This window comes from Mastigoproctus giganteus, chromosome 9 (assembly GCF_048544385.1).
Source record: "Mastigoproctus giganteus isolate SK-2022 chromosome 9, ASM4854438v1, whole genome shotgun sequence".
NCBI classification, from domain to species: domain Eukaryota; kingdom Metazoa; phylum Arthropoda; class Arachnida; order Uropygi; family Thelyphonidae; genus Mastigoproctus; species Mastigoproctus giganteus.
In genome coordinates, this window is record NC_143583.1 from 172,752,755 (window position 1) to 172,775,938 (window position 23,184).

Sequence of the window (23,184 nt, forward strand, 5' to 3'; positions counted from 1 at the left end):
ATCAAATTATTTTTTGCACCCAGTTCCTTTGTGACCACATCATAGTATCCATTCAAGACTTCCCCCTTAACAAACCCATTCTGTGTCTGAACTATAACTGTCTTGTTAGAGGATCCTACAGTGCTTCTTTACAGCCTGTTAGTTTAACAGAAGTTAAACTAACAGGCCTGTAATTGCCCATGTCACCCTTTGAAATCCCTTTGAGAATTGGGGATACATTTGCACATTTCCAGTCTGTGAGGACCTCCCATGAGTCCAAGGGTGCTCTCATAATCATGGCTAAGTGTTTGCTTACATCCTTTTCTGCCTCCTTTAATATAACTGGATAGATCCCATTTACCCCAGTGCCTTTCTTATGTTTAACTTCAACAATTGCACCAGTAAAAAAAAAAATAAATAAAAATCTCCTTGATTTGCCCATTTGTTCTAATAATTTGACCAGAATTTGTTTAAATTTATCCAAATTTATCACTTTAACAACACAGGTGGAAGTTTATTCCATCATTCACTCTCTGGTTGAATACAAATTTCTGCACATCTATTCTGAAACCATCCTTTTAAAATTTAAATTTATGTCACCTTTGTGTTGTTGGCTAGTTTCCAGAGACTGCAATTGTTTTCTTGTCTTCTGTCTCTTCCTTCTGAAAACTGCCTTCTTCTATTCTCTGTAATTAAAATTATAGAGAATAAGAAAGCAAGATTAAAAATGCAATATGGATAATGGTATGCACTTTAAATAAATATCAATATATATCCCCATTGGAGCAGTATTTCTTATTTGGAGTAGTGCAGTAATAAGCCAACTTGTGGTGAAATGCCTTCATGGTATGAGGTCGATGCACTAAGTATCAAACCTAGTTTGCTCATTGCTGTGTATAAAATGAGGCTATGCTTTGTTTGTGCAATAATGTTAAACTAATACCTAATGTGTGTACTACAATGTGTTCATTTTAAAAGTAAACCAAAAAATGATTGAATTAAAATGCAATTTATAATCAGAATAATTAATAAATAGCATTTTATAAAAAAAATGCTGGAAGTGCCCTTTATTGTTAGTAATTCATAAATTCACTGTTTTCATCATGTTGCAACTAATGCAACAAAGAGTTTGTGCTCATACACTTGTGACAGTGTTTTTAATTATCGCTTTGAGCTGTCGAATGCCTTGTGGGTTTGTAAACTTTCTGCTAAAGTTCTCGTGTTGTTATTTGATCCCAAAAAACTTGCATCATTTAAGTGGTTAAGCTTGTAGTATAGTAGATTGTCCTGTCTTGTTTGATCCAGATGTCTCATTCATTCTAAAAATGCAATAAACAACCTGCATTATGATGCTCTGGAAAACATCAGAGGCTATGGTTTGTTCAAAAAATGTGGGCATAACTATCCTCCTTTTTGATATACTACTTGATATACTTTTTGATATAATTTATGGTCTAAGGGGATTTTGCAAAAAAAAAAAAAAAAAAAGTGTGGATTTTCAGTGCTTTGTGTTCTCCAGTTTTGACTCTTGATGTAGTGAATAAGGTGAAACCATGCTATCGGTGAAATAAAATTTATCTGAAATTTCAATACTTCACAGTGAAGTAAACTTTTAATCTTTACATCATCATTTTACATTATCCTGAAATTGAAGCTCATGCTTGCTTTGAATTCAGTATCAAAAAAGCATTGGATACAGTATTGAAAAGGTTTTGCAGCAAAATGGGCTAAAACAAGTGATATTTCCTTTTGAATGTTGAGTTTCCATAAAATTTGTTTAGGGATTGTAAAATTTTTTTATGTAATAGCATCTAAAATGTTGTGTAAGAACTTCTTTCATGTTCCTTATTTCCATCTGATTCACAGTCTTGATACTTCTCTATTATTGTGAAAATTGTAGTTTTGTATGTTAGTGCTAGAGAATTTTTGAAACAATTTTTGTTGACATTCACTGTAAGACTTAGTTTTCAATAATATTTCACTAAAAAAGCATTTCTTGTTGGTATATGGAATGACATATACCATCAGGAAATAATGATAACCAGCAATAACATGTGCATCTTCAAACATGGATTGTGACAAACCAAAGATTTGAAATGCAAAATTGTTACTTTCTCTAATTACGTAATATCCTTCACTAGCACCCTTACACAATTACACCAACAATCTTTACTTAGTAGCATTGTACTTAATACATATAACATGGATTTCATTTTTAAAAATTAACATGTATATTGGTATTATTTAGTACAAAAGGAATGACTGGTAGGGTTTTAGTTTCAGCTTCACAAGTAGGCACAGTCACCTGTCTATAAAAATCTACTGCACTTATCACTAAGATTAGGACAGCTTATAAAGAGGAAGTTGCCTTTAGGCTTGAAATTGAATAATAGCTGATATACTGTAAAACTATATAAATTATATAGTTTTATTTAGTTGTATAGTTTTTCCATTGTTATAAAACTATAGAAAAACTTGCATTTGTTGAATTGAGTCTGTTATGGCTGTAAATAGGATTCAGAAAAAGAGCCTGGATGGTTAATAGAGGACAGTTAATGAGTCCTGGTGGCTTGCTGTGATTGCATTCTGCAGATAGAATGCAGTCACATCACTGGTACTTCTGGGCATAATAATTCAGCCTCAACTTATTTGGGTGGAATACTAAAAGCATTTGTGTGTACTAAGTATAGGGAGAGTGTAGGAGCTGAAGTTAAAACTGTGTATCAGTAGAAAAGAAATTGGATCAATGAGAATGCTAATGCATACTCTCAGTTTAGTGACCGCTACTTTAACCAAATCATTAAATTAACTGGTGTGGTCCTAGAAAAAAAAAAATGCAAGACAATTTCTGTATAGCAGCAGCCAAAAAAAAAAAAAAAAAAAAAAAAAACGTAAAAAAAAAATTACACTTCCTATTTTACCTATTAATTCCCTCCAATAATTTGTCTAGTTCTTCCTTGAATTTAAGATATCAATTTCCACAACAACAATAGATGTAATTTTGTTCCAACATTCAACCTCCTGCTGGCTAAAAGCAAACTTCTGCACATCTGTTGTGCAACTGTCCTCCTTTAATTTGAATTTGTGCCCCATGAGTAGTGCAAGATGAAGGATCCCATCAGCAAATCCAATCCATTCAGAGCCTTAAACACCTCAACTTTTGCCTAGTCTCCAGATGCTGCAATTTGCAGAACTGAAACCCTTCTTGGTAAGAGTACCCCCCCTTTGTTTCCCGCACCAATCTCATTGCCATTCTCTGCCCTCACCCCCCTTTGTTTCCATGCCAATCTCATTGCCATTCTCTGCACTCAACCCCCCTTTGTTTCCCGCACCAATCTCATTGCCATTCTCTACACTCGTTCATCAGCTCTACTCCTTTCTGAAATGGGGCCTCCAGATCTGTAGGCAGTGCTCAAAATGTGGCCTGACCATTATCTTATACAATGGCATAATCATCTCTTTAGCCCTGCTAGCAAAATTCCTGTATATCACTGACAAAACCCTGTGAGCTGTCCTGGCAGCCTGCTTACATTGCTCATAGAACTTCATATCCAACAGCATAATTACCTCAGGCCTTTTTCATTTTTCACTACGCTGAGTTTAGTACCACACATTTGGCATTTTACTCTGGGATTATTATTACCCATATGCAGTACTTTGCATTTGTTAGTATTAAACTTCAATTGACATTTCTCAGTCCATCTACCTAACTTTTCTAGATCCTGTTGCAGTAGCATACTGTCATTCCTATCATTAACTACCCTGCCAACCTTTGTATCAACTGCAGACTTGGACATTAAACCTAATGCTGCCATAAATATTATTGATAAATATAGAAAACAACAACAACAAATATCTCGAAGGTTAAAATTCCCCATTATAAGCCATATGACAAATGTAAAGTACTACATATGGGAAACAGCAACCCCAGAGCAATGTATCAACTCTGTGGTACTACACTGACAGTGGTAGAGAATGAAAAGGACCTGGGGGTAATTGTGCAGGCAGATATGAAGTTCTCTGAACAGTGCAGACAAGCTGCAAGAGTAGCTCATGGTGTCTTATCAATGATATACAGGAATTTTTCTAGCAGGGACAGGGAGGTGATTATTCCCTTGTATAAGGCAATGGTCAGGCCGCACCTTGAGCTGTATACAGGTTTGGAGGCCTCATTTCAAGAAGGATGTAGAGCTGCTGGAACGAGTACAGAGAAGGGCAGCAAGATTAGTGAACGGAACAAAGGGTTGCTCTTACGAAGAAAGGCTTAAGTTTTGCAAATTACAGTGTCTGGAGACTAGGCACCGGCGAGGCGATCTGATAGAGGTGTACAAAGCCTTGAATGGTTTCAGCCTGCTCAATGCTGATGGGATACTGCCTCTTGCTCAGAATAATCACCTGAGAGGGCATAAATTCAAATTGAGGAAAGACAGATGTAGGATAGATGTGTGAAAATTTGCCTTTAGCCAGCGGGTAGTTGGTTGGTGGAACAGACTTCCATCCCTTGTTGTGGATGTTGATAGCCTAAATAAATTTATGGCTCAGCTGGACAGGTATTTCGAATGAACAGAGGGGTGAAGTGAAAGGTTTTTTTTTTGGCTGATGCTACATAAGCTTGCTTTCTTGCATCATATGCCTCTACTAATGCTAAAGCCATTTTGATTTACTAGCCCCTCTATTTCTCTGTACTGCAGTTAGTTTTTCTACTCATTTGCATCATTAGCTTCTGTCAGAGCCCAACTCTGGGGGTCTCCACTAATAACATTAGTCTACAAAGAAGACAGTCAGTCCTCATATAGCATGATAGTTGTGTTCCTAGAAACTCTCGTGCAATGCAAAATTGTGCAATATAAATAACAGGCTCTATGGGAAAAATAGGGTTATGTGCCGACCACCCAAGATTGAACACACATTTGTAACCAAATCATTACCAAACACAATAAATCTTCGTAAAAAAATACGTATTTTATTACGACTATTATGTAATAAAATATTTCTAATGCTTTTGTTTCTATTGTAAGCAAATTTGTTCTTTGTTTGATTTTCTAACCAACCAGATGACAGCCGTTCCACATCTCTTCTAATTCTTTGTGTCTTGATCTAATGGATTTTATTACACTTTGAGTTGTTCCTGCTATGAAAGTTGTTTTTATTTTCTCTGCATTCTTTCTAATTCTCGGCATTGCCTCATTTAGGCCTGTAGCATGTGCAATATCACATGTTCTTTCATTTTGCTCAAAGTATTTCACAATTTCATATTTTTTCTCTAACAGAGGCGGACTGGCCATAAGCCTTACCGGGGAAACCCCAGTGGGCCCGGACGTCAGAAGTGTGATTTTGGCCATAAACGTTGAGGCTGCTACAAATTTTCTTGGATAAGAATTTTTGACCCAGTCCACCTCTGTCTATCAATATTGGTTTTCTTTTTCTCTCTGAACCTGTAGTGTCCAGGACGCTTCCTTTTCACACCTTTTTAAGTATTTTACTCATTTTTAGGGAATATAGCACAATTACAAAATGAGGAGGCACTTGATACACATAAACAAAGCTGCGCACGTGTAGCAACTGAATAAAGAACACCATAAAGTCAGAGACACAGTATTAATGCCTCACTAGTTCACATTTTACTAAAGCGCATTTCTGTGGGTTACTACCATAAAACAATAAAAACAATTTCCAGTTGCGTTTCTGCTAGTGGAATCTGTTATAAACTCGATCTAATTGCATTTGTGATAATACCGATAGTTGGAATTTTGTGGGTTTTTATGATATTATGGCGAAATGTGTTTGCCCTTCACTGATATAAAAAACATAAATACATTTTCAGAATCTTCTCTTCATTGCTATTGTGTTGCATTCAGTTGGGGTGAGTTCGCATTCGACTGCCATTTCTTGTAAACACAAAGGCGAGTCATGCATAAGTGAATTTGGTTTGTGTTATATACGATATCGTTCCCTTATTTATAAGTCATGTATGATCGAATTCGTGTAGTGTAAACATGTGTTATACGAGGGCCGACTGTACTGCCCTTTGATTACCACTCTGTGTCTCTTCTCACTCAGTTATTCCTTTATTCATAGCAGCAACTTCCCCTTAATGCCATGCTGCTCCAATTTCTACAGCAGTCTTTTATGTGCAACAGTATCTAAAGCTTTCCTGAAATCAGAGTTGTGATATCAAAAAAAAAAATTTTTTTTTTTTGATTCAGTTCCTTTTCGCTGCATCATACTGTCCAATCAGATTGGTTAGTCAAGATCTCCCCTTAACAAATCCATGCTCTGACTTAAGTATAACTTCACTCCTGTTAGATGGCCCTACATTACTTCTTTAACCAGTGACTCCATTATTTTCCCTGGAACAGAGGTTAAGCTAACAGGTGTGTAATTACTCCAGGTTTACCCTTCAATCCCATTTTGGAAAAACTTTTGCACATCTCCAGTTAATAGGGACTTCCCCTGAATCCAAAAATGTTCTCATAATTATGACTACGGGTTTGCTTACCTCCATTTCTGCTTTCCTTAATATAATTGGATAGATCCCATCTGTACCAGGTGTCTTTTTTATGTTTAACTTCAACAGTTTCTCTTCCTCTTTCCTCTCAGTTGTCACAAAATCATTCAGCATCCTGGTAGAGTTCATTAATTTCTGGTATCCACTTCCCTAAAGAATTCTTCTTGCATGAATGTAAATGCCAAATATTCATTCAGTTTGTCAGCAAAATGAGCAGGATCATCAATCGAGCTGAGCCATCGATGTCAAGTGGACCACTTTGATTTCATCCCCTTCCTTCTAGTGTTTTCATAAATAAAGAAGGCTTTGCTGTGTTTCTTTGCATCCTTTGCCTAAGATTGCTCATCTGCCTTTGCTTGCCTAATTAGGTGCCTCCGTAGCCAGGTGGGAAGGAGCAGCAGTGCGTAGCACATTGATTAGACCGGGGTTCGACCTGTCACCACCAAATACGGAGGATGCGGAAAGGTCAGGGAATGACCACCGCATATCCCGGAGCAATATGGCCTTAGTTGCTAATGCTCCTAAAAACTAATAACTAACAAACAAAACAAGCTTGCCTAATCTCCTTTGTGACTAGATTACAGACTAGTTTATATCTACCATAGACTTCTGTGTCGCCATAATTTATATGCATCCCATTCATTTTTCTAATCTGCCATGAGTCTTAACAGTTAATCTGACATCCATTGGCTTAAACCTTGAAGAATATTTCTTAGTTGGTATCAAAAGCTTATAAGTCTCTGACTAATTCCTTGAATGCTTCCCATTTAGAATTTGATGATGGTAACATCATCGGTTGATCACTGGATAGAATTTAAAAACTCTCCGAGACCACTGTAACGACCTTTATGAAAGCAAAAATCCTTCCCTTTACCTTTGATGGTAGTTAAACTACATCTTTAAATAAATCCCAAATCAATATGCTGTTGATCACTGCCACGTAGTGGGTCTTTTATCTGCAGGTTCTTAATGCATAAAGAATTACTGCTGATAATCAGATGAAGAGTATTAGTCCCACTTGTTGCCTCTTTAACATGAAGCTCTGGAAAACAGTCATCCAATAAATCCACAAAAGTTTTGCTTTTCTGTGCGTGACCAACCCCCAAGTACCACTCAATATCTGGAAAGTTAAAATCCCGCATTATAAGACATTTTTATTTACTAGCCCACTCTATTTCTCTGTATAGCAGTTGATTGGTCTTCTCATCGGAGTCATTAGGCTTATAACACATTTATACTCTCATTTTTGCTTGCTCATTGGTTATGTCACACCAAACTGACTCAGTATTGCACTGGCCACTCATGTCAACTGGATGCATTGGCCTTAGATTTTATGTGCTTCTTTACTAAGAACATAACCCCACTCTCTTCTGTCATGTCTGTCCTTTCTGTATACATTGTACTTCTCATTTTCAAAATCTGCATCCCTTATGTCTGAGTGACACCATGTTTCTGATATCCAAGCAGTGTCTGCATTTGATGTCTTGACCAACACTTCAAATTCATAAAATTTATTTACTGTGCTCCTAGTATTAGTGAGTACAGGTGCATGTATACATGATACTTGCACTTGTTCTTATTCTTAGCGACCCTAACGTAGCCCATGTATTTACTTGTTTCACCGTGACTCCCAGCAGTCCATGAAATCCCCAGCATCTTGCTATCAAGGCTGCTGCTCATTCCAGTAGAAACAGTGCAAGAATCACTTTCGCCTGTGCACATGACTATTATTAATGTTAATGCTGCTATTGTTGATTGCCTCACAAAATATTCTTGCTGATGTCGCAACGTGTACAGCAATATCACTTTTGTGCTCTCAGAAGATGTTATCCACTCTACAACGTCATCAACAGGCACCTCCATAGCCAGGTGGGAAGGAGCAGCAGTGTGTAGCACACGCTTTTCGATTAGACCGGGGTTCGAGCCCGTCACCACCAAATATGGAGGATGCGAAAAGGTCAGGGAATGACCACCACATATCCCGGAGCAATATGGCCTTAGTTGCTAATGCTCCTAAAAAAAAAAAAACCAAACCAAATAACGTCATCAACTTTTGCACCTTGTGGACATACCCTGGTCCTGTTCTATCCATCCTTTTTATACAATATATTTCCCTTTTCCTTAATGATATACACACAAAGAAATCCCTCTTGGCAATATCATGTCCTGTTCCTGATAGTTCTGAACATCAAACATACCTTTCGTAAGGCTGTGATTCGGAGAACAATCACCTCCCCTCCCATTCACCCCAGAGCCACAGCACTTCTATTAGCTTGAGCTCTTTGCTTTGGTGCTCTGAGACATGATTTTCATTCAAATTCAATGTAATTAAAAACACTACACTAAACAAATATACCTAATGCAGAAATAACACTATGCACTGGTTATGCTATGATATTTACATTATGAGAACAGTAAACTTTTCTCACATCTAAGTACGAGGGCGGTATCAAAATTTCTTGCCCTTACCTAGTAATAATAGCCCTGGAAAGGTGAAACTTCACAGGAACTTTAATTCTTTTCTGTGTACTCTCCATATATAGCAATACATTTCTTCATCTGTGTATCAGTTGTTTAATGCCTTGATCATAGAAATGTGCAGTTTTTGCCTGAAACCACGATTCCACTTCATTAATGACTTCCTGAAACGAATCAAAGTAGGATCCATGCAATGGCTTCTTCATTTCTCAAAACAAGAAGTCTGACGGTGCTATGTCAGGAGAATAGGGTGGGTGCTGCAGTAGTTCAAAGCCACACTGGGCAACAAAGTTGGTGGTGGCAATGGCTGTGTGAGCCAGTGCATTGTTTGACAGAAGATGGACACCTTTGGTTAACATTCCATGCCTTTCCACCTTCAAAGCATCGTGTAACTTTTTTATAAGATTTCTGTAGTATTCTTCTGTAATTGTGGAACCATGAGATAGGTAATCTGTCAGGTTAACCCCTTTTCTGTCCCAAAACATGGACAACATCACTTTCTTCGCGGATGGAGTGGTGTCTGCCTTTTTTGGGAGGTGAGGAGGAGGAGGTATGCTTCCACTGCTTTGACATGTCTTTAGTGTCTGGATCATACTGGTACACTCAACATTCATCATTTGTCACCAACCAATCAAAAAAGTCTCAACATCCATGTTACACAAATTCAACAGTTGGTGAGAACATCACATTCAACATTGCTTCTGCAAAGGCATCAGCAATCTTGGAACCCATTGTACGGAGACCTTAGACATGTGCAGATGGTCATGTAAAATGCTGTGGGTAGACCCATAACTAATTCCCACTGCATCTGCAATGAAATGAATTGTCACATGTCTGTCATTCAGGACCAGCTGCTCAACCTTTGCAACCGTCTCACTGTCTGTGAATGATAATGACCTTCCATCTCTTGGCTCATCAAAGACACTTGTATGATAGCACTGGAACTCCTATTTCCACTTTTTTACACTGTCAAAGGATGGACTATTCTGCCCATACACCGCTTTCATTTCTTTCTCAATTTCCTGAGCTTTTTTGCTCTGCAAATGCAGGAACTTGAATACTGCTCGATTCTCCACTTTATCAACCATAGCATCTTTCCTCAGATTCCGGGCTCCACCTATGGTGTACAATCACCTATGGGAATGAAATTTCACATCTTGGTTATTGAATATGTAGACAACTTTTATTAAAAATGGCATCTTCCTACTGATGTTTTATCTAGGTCAGGGTACGAATATTTTGATACCCCCTCTTATATGTTAATATGAATTAATATTAATACAAGAAAATGAAATAAATCACTACATTGTTTTGTAAGATATGATGGTGCAAGCTTTAGAAGGTGCATTTGTTGTAAGATTAAGGTTTGTTTTGAATCTACATTGTCCCTTAGAATTATTGGCCCTAATTTATTATTGTGGTTGTTTATTGAGTGTTTCAGGTGGGCTGTTCCTGGGAAATGTCTTTCTGCTTACTTAGAAGTTAATGTAATTTTTTACGGGGACTATTAATAAAAGCAGGTTACATTTTCTTCAAATCTGTCACTATGCATATTTAGTTAGTTTTTCTACACTGTGATAGCATGTAATAAATTTTGTTGCTTTTTATTACACTTCTAATGTAAGATGGCTTACCTTTATAATTTTTATCTTTTTTATTTAGTAATTTAACAATGCTTGTACAATAATTTTGGTCCTTAAATATCCAAAATTAAGGTTTCATGGTGATTTAAAAATTCTTTTAGGATGGTTGTACTGCATTAAGTTTGGCTTGTAAAGAAGGATACACAGAAATTGCCATTTCTTTGCTTAATGTTGGAGCTTATATTAATCTTCAAGATAGAAATGGTGATACCAATCTTATACATGCAACAAAAGCTGGGCATTTTACTATAGTTGATGCTCTTCTGAAGAAATATGCTGATGTGGATGTTCAAGGAATGGTAAGTATGTAGTATTATGTAGAAATGGTGATTACAACTTGAAACTTGATAAATGTAAACACAACATTTCACACTGTCCTTTAAAATCCTTCACTTATTTAAGGAAGCAGATATGTTTCGTATCTATTCTAGTCATGTGACCTCATGAAACAAAGAATTCTGCATCAAACTGTTTATGTCATCCTCATGATCTACCCACACGTCCCATCTGGATTCTATATGAAATTTATAGAGAATCACAGATCAACTGTACTCCCATATTTCTTGCCTTCATATATAACTTATCATCACTGCATATCTTTACAAGTATAATTTAAGTACTTAGAATATGAACTATTTGAATATTCCTCATGAATTCTTTTAATTATATTTTTTTATTTGCCTTGATTGCCCACTATTAAAGTAAATTATTGTCAAAAATGGGGGGGGAAAAAGTTGTGGGACAGTATTCTTTCTGTTGATGGTTTATCCAACTGATGTATTGATTGTGAGGTACTGTATACAGTGCAAATTATCACAAAGCATGCATTTATTTAAGCAGACTGCTTAAATATATACTTTATGATAATTTATTTTGGATTATCCAATAAAGGGAAAGTAATAGAATCTCTGCTGGATGCCCATTGCCCAACAGTTCTAAATTCTGGAGCATAATTGCTTACAGGAACCATAATTGCCATTTTTATCTTTCAGTTTGTTTTTCTTGTTCTGTATTGCCCAACTTTGAAACTTTGAAAGTTTGGTACTTGATAACATCCTTAACAGTACTTTATAATCATCAGCAAGCTTCAAATATAGATATACTTTTCTCACAAACTGTATTACTTGGAAATTGGACAAGGCAATCTGGAATAAATATTCTACCTGCATAAGACTTGATGGAATAATTTTTATTCTACCTGCATCAAGTAACTTAGGTGAACTAGTTCACCTAAGTGAGTTCAGCTAGTTCACCGCACAGCTTGTAGATGATAACAATGAATGTGTTACCTCAGAGATATTAATCTTTTGCCTGGAAAATGTATACACAATAATTAATGGAATCAAGACTGAATGCTTGCTAAACAAGAAAAACATGAAGCTTGACATGTTTTGTAAACTATATACAATACACCTCTGCCTTTTTTTTTTTTTTTTTTTCCCAACAACGTTTCCGCTCATCGGTGTAGACAAGAGTATTTATCATATCACCTAACGGCAGATATAGATGTGCGGATGTTTGCCTTCAGCTAACTGGTGGTTGATTGCTGGAACAAGCTTCCATTCAGGGATGGGATACACTTAAATAGAAAGGGTGCAAGAATATTTGCTGATGCTTTCGAGGCAGTGTTAGGTGGGTTGAAAATTGCTAGCTTATTAACAGTAGCCACTGGCAGAGGTGAAAGTGATTCTTGCACTGCTTCTATTGGAATGAGCAGCAGCCTGGAAAACAAGATACAGGATATTTCAGAGACTGCTGGGAGTAAATTGTGGTACAAGTAAACACGTGGGTTGTGTTAGGGTAGCTAAGAATAGAAATAGGTGCATGTATACTTGCGTGTACACCAATGCTAGGAGTTTAGTAAATAAATTTGATGAATTTGAGGTATTGCTCAAAACATCAAAGGCAGATATTGTTGGAATATCAGAGACATGATACAGGATATTTCAGAGACTGCTGGGAGTAAATTGTGGTACAAGTAAACACGTGGGTTGTGTTAGGGTAGCTAAGAATAGAAATAGGTGCATGTATACTTGCGTGTACACCAATGCTAGGAGTTTAGTAAATAAATTTGATGAATTTGAGGTATTGCTCAAAACATCAAAGGCAGATATTGTTGGAATATCAGAGACATGGTGTCACACAGATATAAGGAATGCAGAACTGGAATTTGGGGAGTACAATGTGTACAGAAAGGATAGATAGGATAGGAAGGGAGGAGGGGTTATGCTATTATTATTCAGAAACACATAAAATCCAAGGAAGTGAAGCCAGTCGACATTGCTGGACAGTGCAGTGTCGAGTCAGTTTGGTGTGACATAAGCATTGGGAGATCAAAATTGAGAGTAGGAGTGTGCTATAGGCCTAATGACTCTGATGAGTGTAATAAGAAACTGTACAGGGAAATAGAGTGAGCCAGTAAATCTTTTTTTTTTTTTTTTTTGCTTTGGTAGTTGTTGGCGCATCGGCTTCTGTGGCCATATTGCACCTCCCAAGGTTTTTTTTTTTTTTTGCAGTACTTTGATCCAAGCCCGAGGCGGGAATCGAACCCGCGACCTTTGGGTTGCCGGGCAGGTACTTTACCCACTCGGCTAGCCCGGTCGGCACCAGTAAATCAGAGAGTCTTATAGTGGGGGATTTTAATTTCCCAGATATTGACTGGAATTTGTGGGTTGGTCACTTACACACTAGCAAGGCTTTTGTGAATTTATTGGATGATTGTTTTCTACATCAGCATGTTCGGGAGGCAACTAGAGGGAGTAATACTCTTGATTTGATTATCAGTAGTGATTCTTCATGCATTAAGAATCTGCAGATAAAGGAACCACTAGGTGGCAGTGATCACAGTGTGCTGAAGTGGGATTTACTCAAAGAGGTAACTACCATCAGGGGTAAAGGGAAGGGTTTTTGCTTTCGTAAAGGCGACTATGATGGTCTGAGACGTATTTAAATTCTATACAGTGGGACCAACAGCAAATTCAAAATGGGAAGCATTCAAAGAACTTATCTTGGAAGCTACTAGGTTTTATATACCAACTAAGAAATATTATTCAAGGTTTAGGCCTAAATAGATGTAAGATGAACTATTGAGACATATTTTTGTTATTTGGTTTTTTTTTTTAGGAGTATTAGCAACTACAGGGATATGCGGTGGTTATTCCCTGACCTTTCCACATCCTCCGTATTTGGTGGTCATGGGCCTCAAACTCCAGTCTAATCAAGAAGCGTGTGCTACACACTGCTGCTCCTGCCCACCTGGCTATGGAGGCGCCCTTGAGACATATGGCAGAGAAGAAAAATGCATGGGATTCTTATAAATTAATGGGTTACATAGAAGCCTATGATAGATATAAGTTGGTCTGTAACCAAGTCACAAAGGAGATTAGGCAGGCAAAGGCAGATTATGAGAAATCCTTGGCAAAGGATGCAAAGAAAAACAGAAAAGAGTTCAATGTAAACTCTAGAAGGAAAGGGATGAATCAGATTAGTCCGCTGGATATTGATGGTTCAACAGTTGAGGATCCTGCTCAGGTGGCTAACAAACTAAACGAGTATTTTGCATCTACATTTACACATGAGGAGTTATTCAGGAAGGGGAATGCCAGAGGTGAAGTAAACTTCGCAGTGAGCTAGATGATTTTGTAATAACTGAGAGGAAAGTGGAGGAGAAATTGTTTAAGATAAACATAAAAAAAGGCACCGGGGTGGATGCAATCTATCCAGTTATATTAAAGGTGTCAGCAAAGGAAGTAAGCAAACCCTTAGCCATAATTATGAGAGCTTCTTTGGACTCTGGGGAGGTACTCATAGACTGGAGATGTGCAAATGTGACCCCAATTCACAAAGGAGGATCAAAGGCTGACACAAGTAATTATAGACCTGTGAGTTTAACTTCTGTTCCAGGAAAATTAATGGAGGCACTGGTTAAAGAAGCACTGCAGGATCATCTAGACAAGACTTCAGTTATAGCTTGGACACAGCATGGTTTTGTTAAGGGAAAGTCTTGCCTGGCCAATTTGTTTGGATACTATGATGCAATCACAAAAGAACTGGATGCAGGGAATAACTTTGATATTATATATTTGGATCTTAGAAAGGCTTTTGATACTGTTACACATGGAAGACTGCTGCACAAATTGGAGCAATGTGGCATTGGAGGCAAATTGCTGCTATGGATAAAGGGATGGTTGAGTGGGAGAAGACAGAGTGGTAATCAATGGACACTGCTCATCGTGGACTAATGTTATTAGTGGAGTCCCTCAGGGTTCAGTGTTGGGTATTTCAGTTTCTGTATTTATAAATGATGTTGATGATGGTATATCAAGCTTAATGTCGAAGTTTGCAGACGATACAAAGGTTGGCAGGGTTGTTAAGGACACTACTGATGCTATGCTGCTGCAACAGGATCTGGAAAGGTTGAGCAGATGGGCTGAGAGGTGGCAAATGAAGTTTAACATTGACAAATGTAAAGTACTACATATGGGAAACAGTAACCCCAGCGCAACGTATCAATCTGTGGTACTACACTGACAGTGGTAGAGAAAGTCGATCCCTAGCAGCGAATTATATAGTTATGTTGTGTTTGTGAAGCTCCTCAAAAGTTCGTTCAAATTCTGGATTACTTTTGGAATTAGCGATTTTAAAGTAGTGTCGTCGACTCCATATTAGTTGGTGAGTTGGTGCATGTATTTTTGTGGCTAAATTTTAAGTGAGTGAGAAGATATTAACGTTTTTCTAATTTGGCATTGTACAGACATGCTACCTCGTTGTTGTATGTAATGGCCGCTCCCACTGTAGTTCTGCCTATGGTATGTCTTGTAATGATTTCTATAGTGTCAGTTATTACTGTTCCTGCTGCTTGTTAGTTTGATTAACTGTACTTTTGGAACGCTGGGGAAATTGTTATTATTTCTATATAATTTATACTCACTACCAAGAAGACTATGGGGTTCTTAGTATTGTTGCCACATTTAGCGATAAATTAATTAGCAAATAGTCGGCCATTGCTTCTTCCGGGAACAAGTCACGTGAACAGTGCTTTCTCCTGTGATTGGTTGCTGGAATTCCTGCATTTGAAAACTGCCATGAACCTATATTTTAATTATGCTGCTGCTTATTTTCTTAAATTTATAATCCACATTATTTCATAATGTGTTATACAGTATAATGAGTGGAATTAATTCAATTGTCTCCACAATCATTATAGTTAATTAGTTCTTTGGAAACTTGATCAAAACCTTCAGATTGTAACAGCGCGCTATTCGCAGTGCCACCTAGCAACTTGCTGCGAACTTGCTCCTCAAGTGCAAATTAAAAATTATCTCCTCAGACAGCCCAACCTCCAGCTCAACAAGCTGCTGGTTTTTGTCAATTCTACACTTCATCGCTACACTTGTGCTTTGCTTTTCATCCTGCACTCCCTTCACCTGACATGAGCGGGAGGGAAAGTTCCAGTTCTGCTAGTGAGGAGGTGCCTGAAACAGTTCCGGAGAATCCCCCTCCAACTAGTACCCCGCCAAAGACCCAGCTCAAAAGTGGATATCTCTCAATGAAAAAAGAAAAGAAAAAGAAGAAGGCCAACAAGAAAACTAAGGAGACCATGGAGACATGGGCTGCTTTCCTCTGCTCGGAATTTGTGACCCAAGATGAGGGACAACCACTGGCATTGGCCCCTGACCAAAGCCCTGTTGCTGAACCCACTGATGCTGCTCCTCCTCCTGGGGCAATGGCCTCCACCCATACAGAAATTAAAAGCATCTCCCAAACTATCACACCGACAGCCCTTGCCAACGCTATCGCAGCTGGGTTAAAACCCTCTCCTAGACTGGGGATACCTCCTCCATCTAGTGTCCCAGAAGGTGAATCCACTCCAGAGCCAGATACCCTTCAGCAAACAATCTCTCGACTTCGTAGGCAGTTGATCGCATTCCTAAACCACGACTCCAGTCGCTTCACCAGAAGTGCAGGTAACCGTGTGCAGGAGTTGTGGTCCACCCTTGAGTCAATTACAACTGAGCTCCTCATTGACAATGAGAGGCTCAAAGCTGTGAATGAAGAACTTCGATCCAAAACTGATGTCCTGGAAAAGGTCATTGATGCTATTGGCAGGCCCCAAAATTGTACTAATGCTGACCCTGACTATATTGAGACTCCGTGCCCCCCCGGGCCTGCTGCAGATGTCACTTCCTATGCTGATGCAGTGAAGTCGGGACAAGAGCCCCTTGCCCATGGCATTATACAAACTCTCCATGTGCACCACCCAGAGAAGAAGCCACAGCATCTACTATTGTTGAGAGCAAGTGATACCTCAGAGCTCAAGACTAGCCACGACGTCAAAGATCTGGTGCAAAGCACTATAAGGGCTGATTGTAAGAATCTAAAAGTGAAATCCCTGAGACCCATTAGGAACAAAGGAGTCCTACTGGAGACCGCAATAAAAGAAGACCTAACAAGTATTGCCACATGTGGTACTCTCACAAATGCAGGAGTGGTCATAGCGCCTCCTAAAAAGTCAAATCCGTCAATCATAGTGTACGATGTTCCAAAGCACAGTTCGAACGACGAATTACTTGAAGATCTGTTCCACAGAAACCTACAGGACCGGGGATTCTCCTGGGAGGAAGTTAAGGCTGAGACCACTTTTAGGTTTGCAACAAAATCAAAATCCAACTCTACAGAACACAAAGTAATCAGCTTCTCTCCACGGATTTATAGAACTGTCCTCTCTACAGATAGATTATTCCTTGATTGCAGTGCACACCGATTTCGCCCGTTTACAATTGTCACAAGGTGTTTCCTATGTCTGGGATATGGGCATACCTCCCAACGCTGCTCCCACAAATCTCCATCCTGCGGGCATTGTGCCAGGAGTGGGCATGTCCAAGCAGAATGTCCCTACATTGACGAAGAGCCCTCTTGTGTGAATTGTAAAAGGAACAGGCGAGCACATAATAATTCCCTCCGGGATATTTTATGCCCAGAATACCAAAGGGCTCTGGAACTTATAAGACTAAGGACCGCTGATGCCTAAACCAACAAGAAATACCAGTTGTGTCCCCGCTCCAGTCCTGCCCACTCTTTCTGGAAGCCTAAGAGGAGTCTCTGTATCTCAAACTAAATACTTGCGAATGATGCAAATAAATGGGCAAAGGTCCCGCACAGTTGCGGATGAAATACGCCAGGCCACTGAGGAGCATTCAATTGATGTTGTTCTGATTCAAGAGCCGTATGCTGCAAGAATATAACCTCATCCAACCTCTAAAATTACTGGCTTTTCCATACACACGCGAGTCATTCAACCTGTCCCAGTGGACCCAAAAACATGTATAGCAGTCATAAATAGGGATCTCGATGTCCTGGTTGTCCAGGGCCTCTGTAATCAGTTCTCCACCTGTATCCAGATTACATGTACAGATCAATTACATGTACATTACAATACCTGATGTCACTCTACAGCCCTCCCTCAAGTAACATCAATGAAGCACTTAACTTTTTGGAATTTGCCCTGAATTTTATTGGCTCCAAACAACTCCTGGTTGCATCTGACTTGAACACAAAATCTCCCGTCTGGCACAGTGCAGTTGCCAATGGCCATGGCCATGGCCAGCTTCTTGAGGACTTCATCCTCAGCCAAAATCTTATTATCCATAACCAGCCTAGCCAGTTCACTACTTACTCTAGCTCCACCGGTGAATCTAATATTGACTTAACCCTCTCTACAAAAGACCTACGCCAGTCAGTTAGTTGCTGGGAGGTAACTCCGGATCTGACTGTTAGCGACCATAGAGCCATACTGTTCCATCTTGACTTGGTTCCACCGAGAAACGACAACAGAGCAAGGCCAACTGACTTCATTAGATTCTCTTCGAGAAACGTCAGTTGGGAAGCATATGACAGCTCCATAGAACTGGACTTTCCAAATCCAGACCCATCACAGATGGACTCGCTAAATGCACAGGACTTGACCACCTTTATCCAGCACTCCATACTCAGAGCCTCATACTGGTCCTCAAGGAAGAAGGTGTTCCGCCCAGCAATCTGCCCATGGTGGACCCGGGAACTTGCCATCCTTCGTAAGGCAGTCCACTCTGCGCTCAGGAACTACCAGCGACACCGTGATTGGCCATCTCCTGATGTCGAACGCCTTCATAGGGATTATATCGCCAAAAAGAATGAGTATACCAAGGCAATTGCAGCCAGAAAGAGAGAAACTTGGGCAAATTTCGTAAAAGAAACCAACCGTACAAATCCATGGGGCCTGGCATATAAGATTTTGAGAGAGAAAACCTTCTCCCCAGAAATATTCAACACTGTTTCAGTAGATGCTAAGGAAACTAAGTGTTGGCAAGATTCTGCCAACCTTATTCTAGACAAACTGTTTCCACCTGATGACATCTCTGAGGATCATCCAGAACATTCAGCAATTAGAGCTGCCAACAGCAATTATATAGCAAAAGAGCAAGCCAGCCCCCATTCACACTAGAAGAACTGGGAGCAGTCCTTAAAAATATTAATGCCAAAAAGTGTCCAGGCCTTGACCTAATAGAATACATCTTCATCATCCGCTTTCACACACTGCGGTCGCACCATCTACTCTTTCTCTTCAATAAATGCTTGGAAGAAGGATGCCTCCCAAAAGAATGGAAGTTTGCCCTCATTTGCCTCATCAAGAAACCTCACAAACCACCAACAGACCCCTCAGCTTCCGGCCTATTGCCCTGCTGGCTAACCTTGGTAAGGTCCTTGGGCGAATCATGGCTCTCAGGGTTGTCTTCATGCTACAAATGCATGATTTGGTCTCACCATGCCAGTATGGCTTCACCCGTGGAAGGTCGTATGAAGAAGCTCTGTTCGATTTGGTGTTACATATTGAAAGTTCTGAAGAAAAATTCGAATTGGCCATCTTCATAGACTTCGAGGGAGCCTTCGACACCGTCTGGTGGGATAGTGCCTTGGCACGCCTTCGAACTGCTGCTTGCCTCCAGCAATTATACAGCCTCTTCCAGAATTATTTTTCCGACCGGGCAGTTATTCTCAAGTCAAAATTCCAGCAAGTCACCAGATCAGTAAATCGAGGTTGTCCCCAAGGGTCAGTCCTGGGACCCCTCATTTGGAACATAGTCCTCCAAGACTGGCTCTCCTGCGCCTTCAGGAATACAAAAATTGTGGCCTTTGCTGATGATCTCACAGTTGTGGTGTCAGGGCATTCGCGGAAGGCCATTGAAGAAAATGCAAACCACGTCCTCGACGATCTCTCAACTTGGGCCGCAATTAATAAGTTGCGTATCAACCCAACAAAAACTAAAATGATGCTATTCAAGAATAGACTGGATCTCAGGCGCCCACCGCAGGTAAAGATATGTAATGCTCAACTGCCAATCGTCACCAAAACCAAGTACTTGGAGTGATTATTGACCACAAACTCAGCTTTCTTCCACATCTTGTTAATTTAAGAAACAAAGTTAAGAGATTCTCAGGAACCATCATACGCATCTCTAAGAATGATTGGGGACTCTTCAAAAGGTCCCTGCGGTTGTATTACAACGTAGTATTTTTACCAGTTGTGACCTATGCAGCTGGAGCCTGGTTCCATCGGGTAACTCTTGTAAAGATGCGAGACAAGCTCGGAACCATCCAGAGATCAATGTTAATGGCAATCTGCCGAGTGTGTAGAATGGTCTCCACTCCTGCCATTCAGGTCATTGCGGGAGCACTTCCGCTCGATCTACATGTCATCTTCCAAGGGTTGTGCTTCCGAATTAAGAAAAATATCCCAACAAGGATCCTCGACATTGAGGTTAATCTGGATTCTTCAACATTTGGCAAACTCGATGGCATAATTCAACACTGGGTATTGTCACAAAAAGATTCCTACCTGATGTAACCTACACTGCTACTAAATCTGTACAGTCTTGGTTCACCCCTTCACTAGAAACATCATACCTAATTACCGGACACGGATCCATGAATGAAAAATTACACCATCCAGGTCTCCACCCAACAGATCTCTGCCATTGTGGAGCCAAAGAGAACTGGTGGCATGTACTGTTCGAGTGCATTGCGTATGCTGATCTGAGACACAACCTTGTCAGCTGTACACAGATCTCTGGCGAGCATCTAGAGCTCTTCCTGCAGAACCATAACAACCTCCCTGCACTGCAAACCTACTCAGCTGAAGTCTTTAGGCACAGAAGAAGGATTAACAGACCACCAGTGGCAAACATCGATGACCCAGCAGTGAACTGAAACCGACCATGTATTTCTCCCCCCCCCATCCTGCTGCATGGGCTGTGGAGCTTGTTTCTGCGGCCTGTGCTCAGGAAGGAAAACATCTCTCTTTTTCTCCCCCCCCCCTTTTTTATAGATATATGTGTGTGTGTGTGTGTGTGTGTGTGTGTGTGTATATATATATATATATATATATAAATTTTTTTTTTTTTTTCTCGCGTTCTACAGTCACATGGTTTTTTTTTTTTTATTTATTTTATTTTATTATTTTATTAATTATTTATTTAATTTATTCTATTTATTTAATTATTATTATTTTTTTTTTTCTCTTCGTGTTCTACAATCAGTCACATGGTTGGTTTTTTTTTTTGCGTTTTACAGTGATATCATTTTTTTTTTTTTTTTTCCTTTCTTTTGCACCACGGGAAAATCTAAATAAATATATATGTTTTTTTTTTTTTTTTTTTTTTTCTTTCTTCTTCTCTCCTCTGGAGTGGGCCCCTAGAGGAATCTGCCCCACCTTTTGGCAACATCAGGTGGATCAGAGTCTTGTATTGAGACAGTACGTGATTAGCTGAGACTGGCCCACCTTCCCGTGGTGTGGACGAGTACCCAGAATCATCTGTCCAGGTGACTGATGCTTCTGGGTAGCCAAGCGGCCAGAACAGAACAACAGAACAAACATAATACACACAAACCTTCGTCACACACACATATCTGGCCCATTTGTAGTGATACTATTCTTCACAGAGATACGAGGCAGAGTTGAACTAACGTTCTAGGAGCCGCCAATTACAAAAACACATGTCCACATGACAGTGGTAGAGAATGAAAAGGACCTGGGGATAATTGTGCAGGTAGATATGAAGTTCTCTGAGCAGTGCAGACAGGCTGCAAGAGTAGCTCATGGTGTCTTGTCAATGATATACAGGAATTTTTCTATCAGGGATAAGGTGATTATTCCCTTGTATAAGGCAATGGTCAGGTCACAACTTGAGTACTGTATACAGACCTGTATACAGGTCTGGAGGCCTCATTTCAAGAAGGATGTAGTAGAGCCGCTGGAACGAGTACAGAGAAGGGTAACAAGATTAGTGCATGTAAAAAAAAATTGCTTTTACGAAGAAAGGCTTAAGTTTTGCAAATTACAGTGTCTGGAGACTAGGCACCGGTGAGGTGATCTGATAGAGGTATATAAAGCCTTGAATGGTTTGAGCATGCTCAATGCCGAAGGCATACTTCCTCTTGCTCATAATCACCTGAGAGGGCATAAATTCTAATTGAGGAAAAGACAGATGTAGGATAGATGTGCGTAAATTTGTCTTTAGCCAGCAGGTAGTTGGTTGGTGGAACAGACTTCCATCCCTTGTTGTGGAAGTTGATAGCCTAAATAAATTTAAGGCTCAGCTGGACAGGTATGTCGAACGAACGGAGGGGTGAAATCGGAGTGGTTTCTTTTCTTTTTTTTTTTTTTTTTGGCCGATGCTGCATAAGCTTGCTTTCTTGCATCATATGCCTCTGCTAATGCTAATTATTGTGGAAGCGGGTGGTTTGAATAAATTCAAGTAAGAACTAGACAAACTACTAGAGTGGATGGATAGGATGAAATGGGATTTTTTTTTTTAATGCAATAATGCAAGAAAGGAAAGCTTTTACAGCATGTATAAACTTGCTTTCTTGCATCATTTGTCACTATTAATACTAATATGTTTTTCAAACATCATATTACGACTAATCTCATCTGTTATAAAATACTCAAAGAAAATTATTAATATCATTAAATTATTAAAGATAAATTAGAAGGAAACTAAAGTGAAATCTTTGAATCACTTTTTCATTGATCATTAATAAAAACACACACAGAGAAGTGTTTAGCGATGGTGATACTAGAAGTATACCTAATTCTAACTAGAATCTAAATGATTTTATGAAAAATGAGAGGATAGTGGAAAAGAAATTGTTAGAGCTAATACATATAAGACACACAAGACTCATACGGAGAAAATTCAATCACCTAATGGCAAATACTTTCAGGCTGTAGTCATGATATGAAATTGCAAAGGATCCAGTGTCCTAGTGAGTCATTTGCAAAGATATCTACTGTGACCTCAAACAACCTATCCTTTCAACAAATCATAGAATGTGCAAAATGTCATAAAATCAACTTTTCTACTCATGAATTTCTCCCATATTATAATCAGACTTTCAAATTAGTAGAATTCCTAGGATACCTAATTAAAATATCTAGTTGTGCTGCTAGATCAGATAGGGACTAGTCTAGATAGAAGCAGGACCACTACTACATTGTGAATAAAACAGCTTTATTAAATATTTAACTGTTTCATCTCT

The 23,184-nt window shown here is 39.2% G+C and overlaps 1 protein-coding gene across 1 annotated transcript in view; it reads left to right on the top strand.

Moving 5' to 3' along the window:
* Window positions 1–23,184, top strand: part of Arms (Ankyrin repeat-rich membrane spanning) — a 680,132-nt gene that overhangs the window by 186,528 nt on the left and 470,420 nt on the right. Inside the window, exon 8 of the mRNA XM_090381558.1 lies at window positions 10,710–10,907. Within this exon, the coding sequence (XP_090237684.1) occupies window positions 10,710–10,907 (198 nt within the window). The remainder of the gene's footprint in view (window positions 1–10,709; window positions 10,908–23,184) is intronic.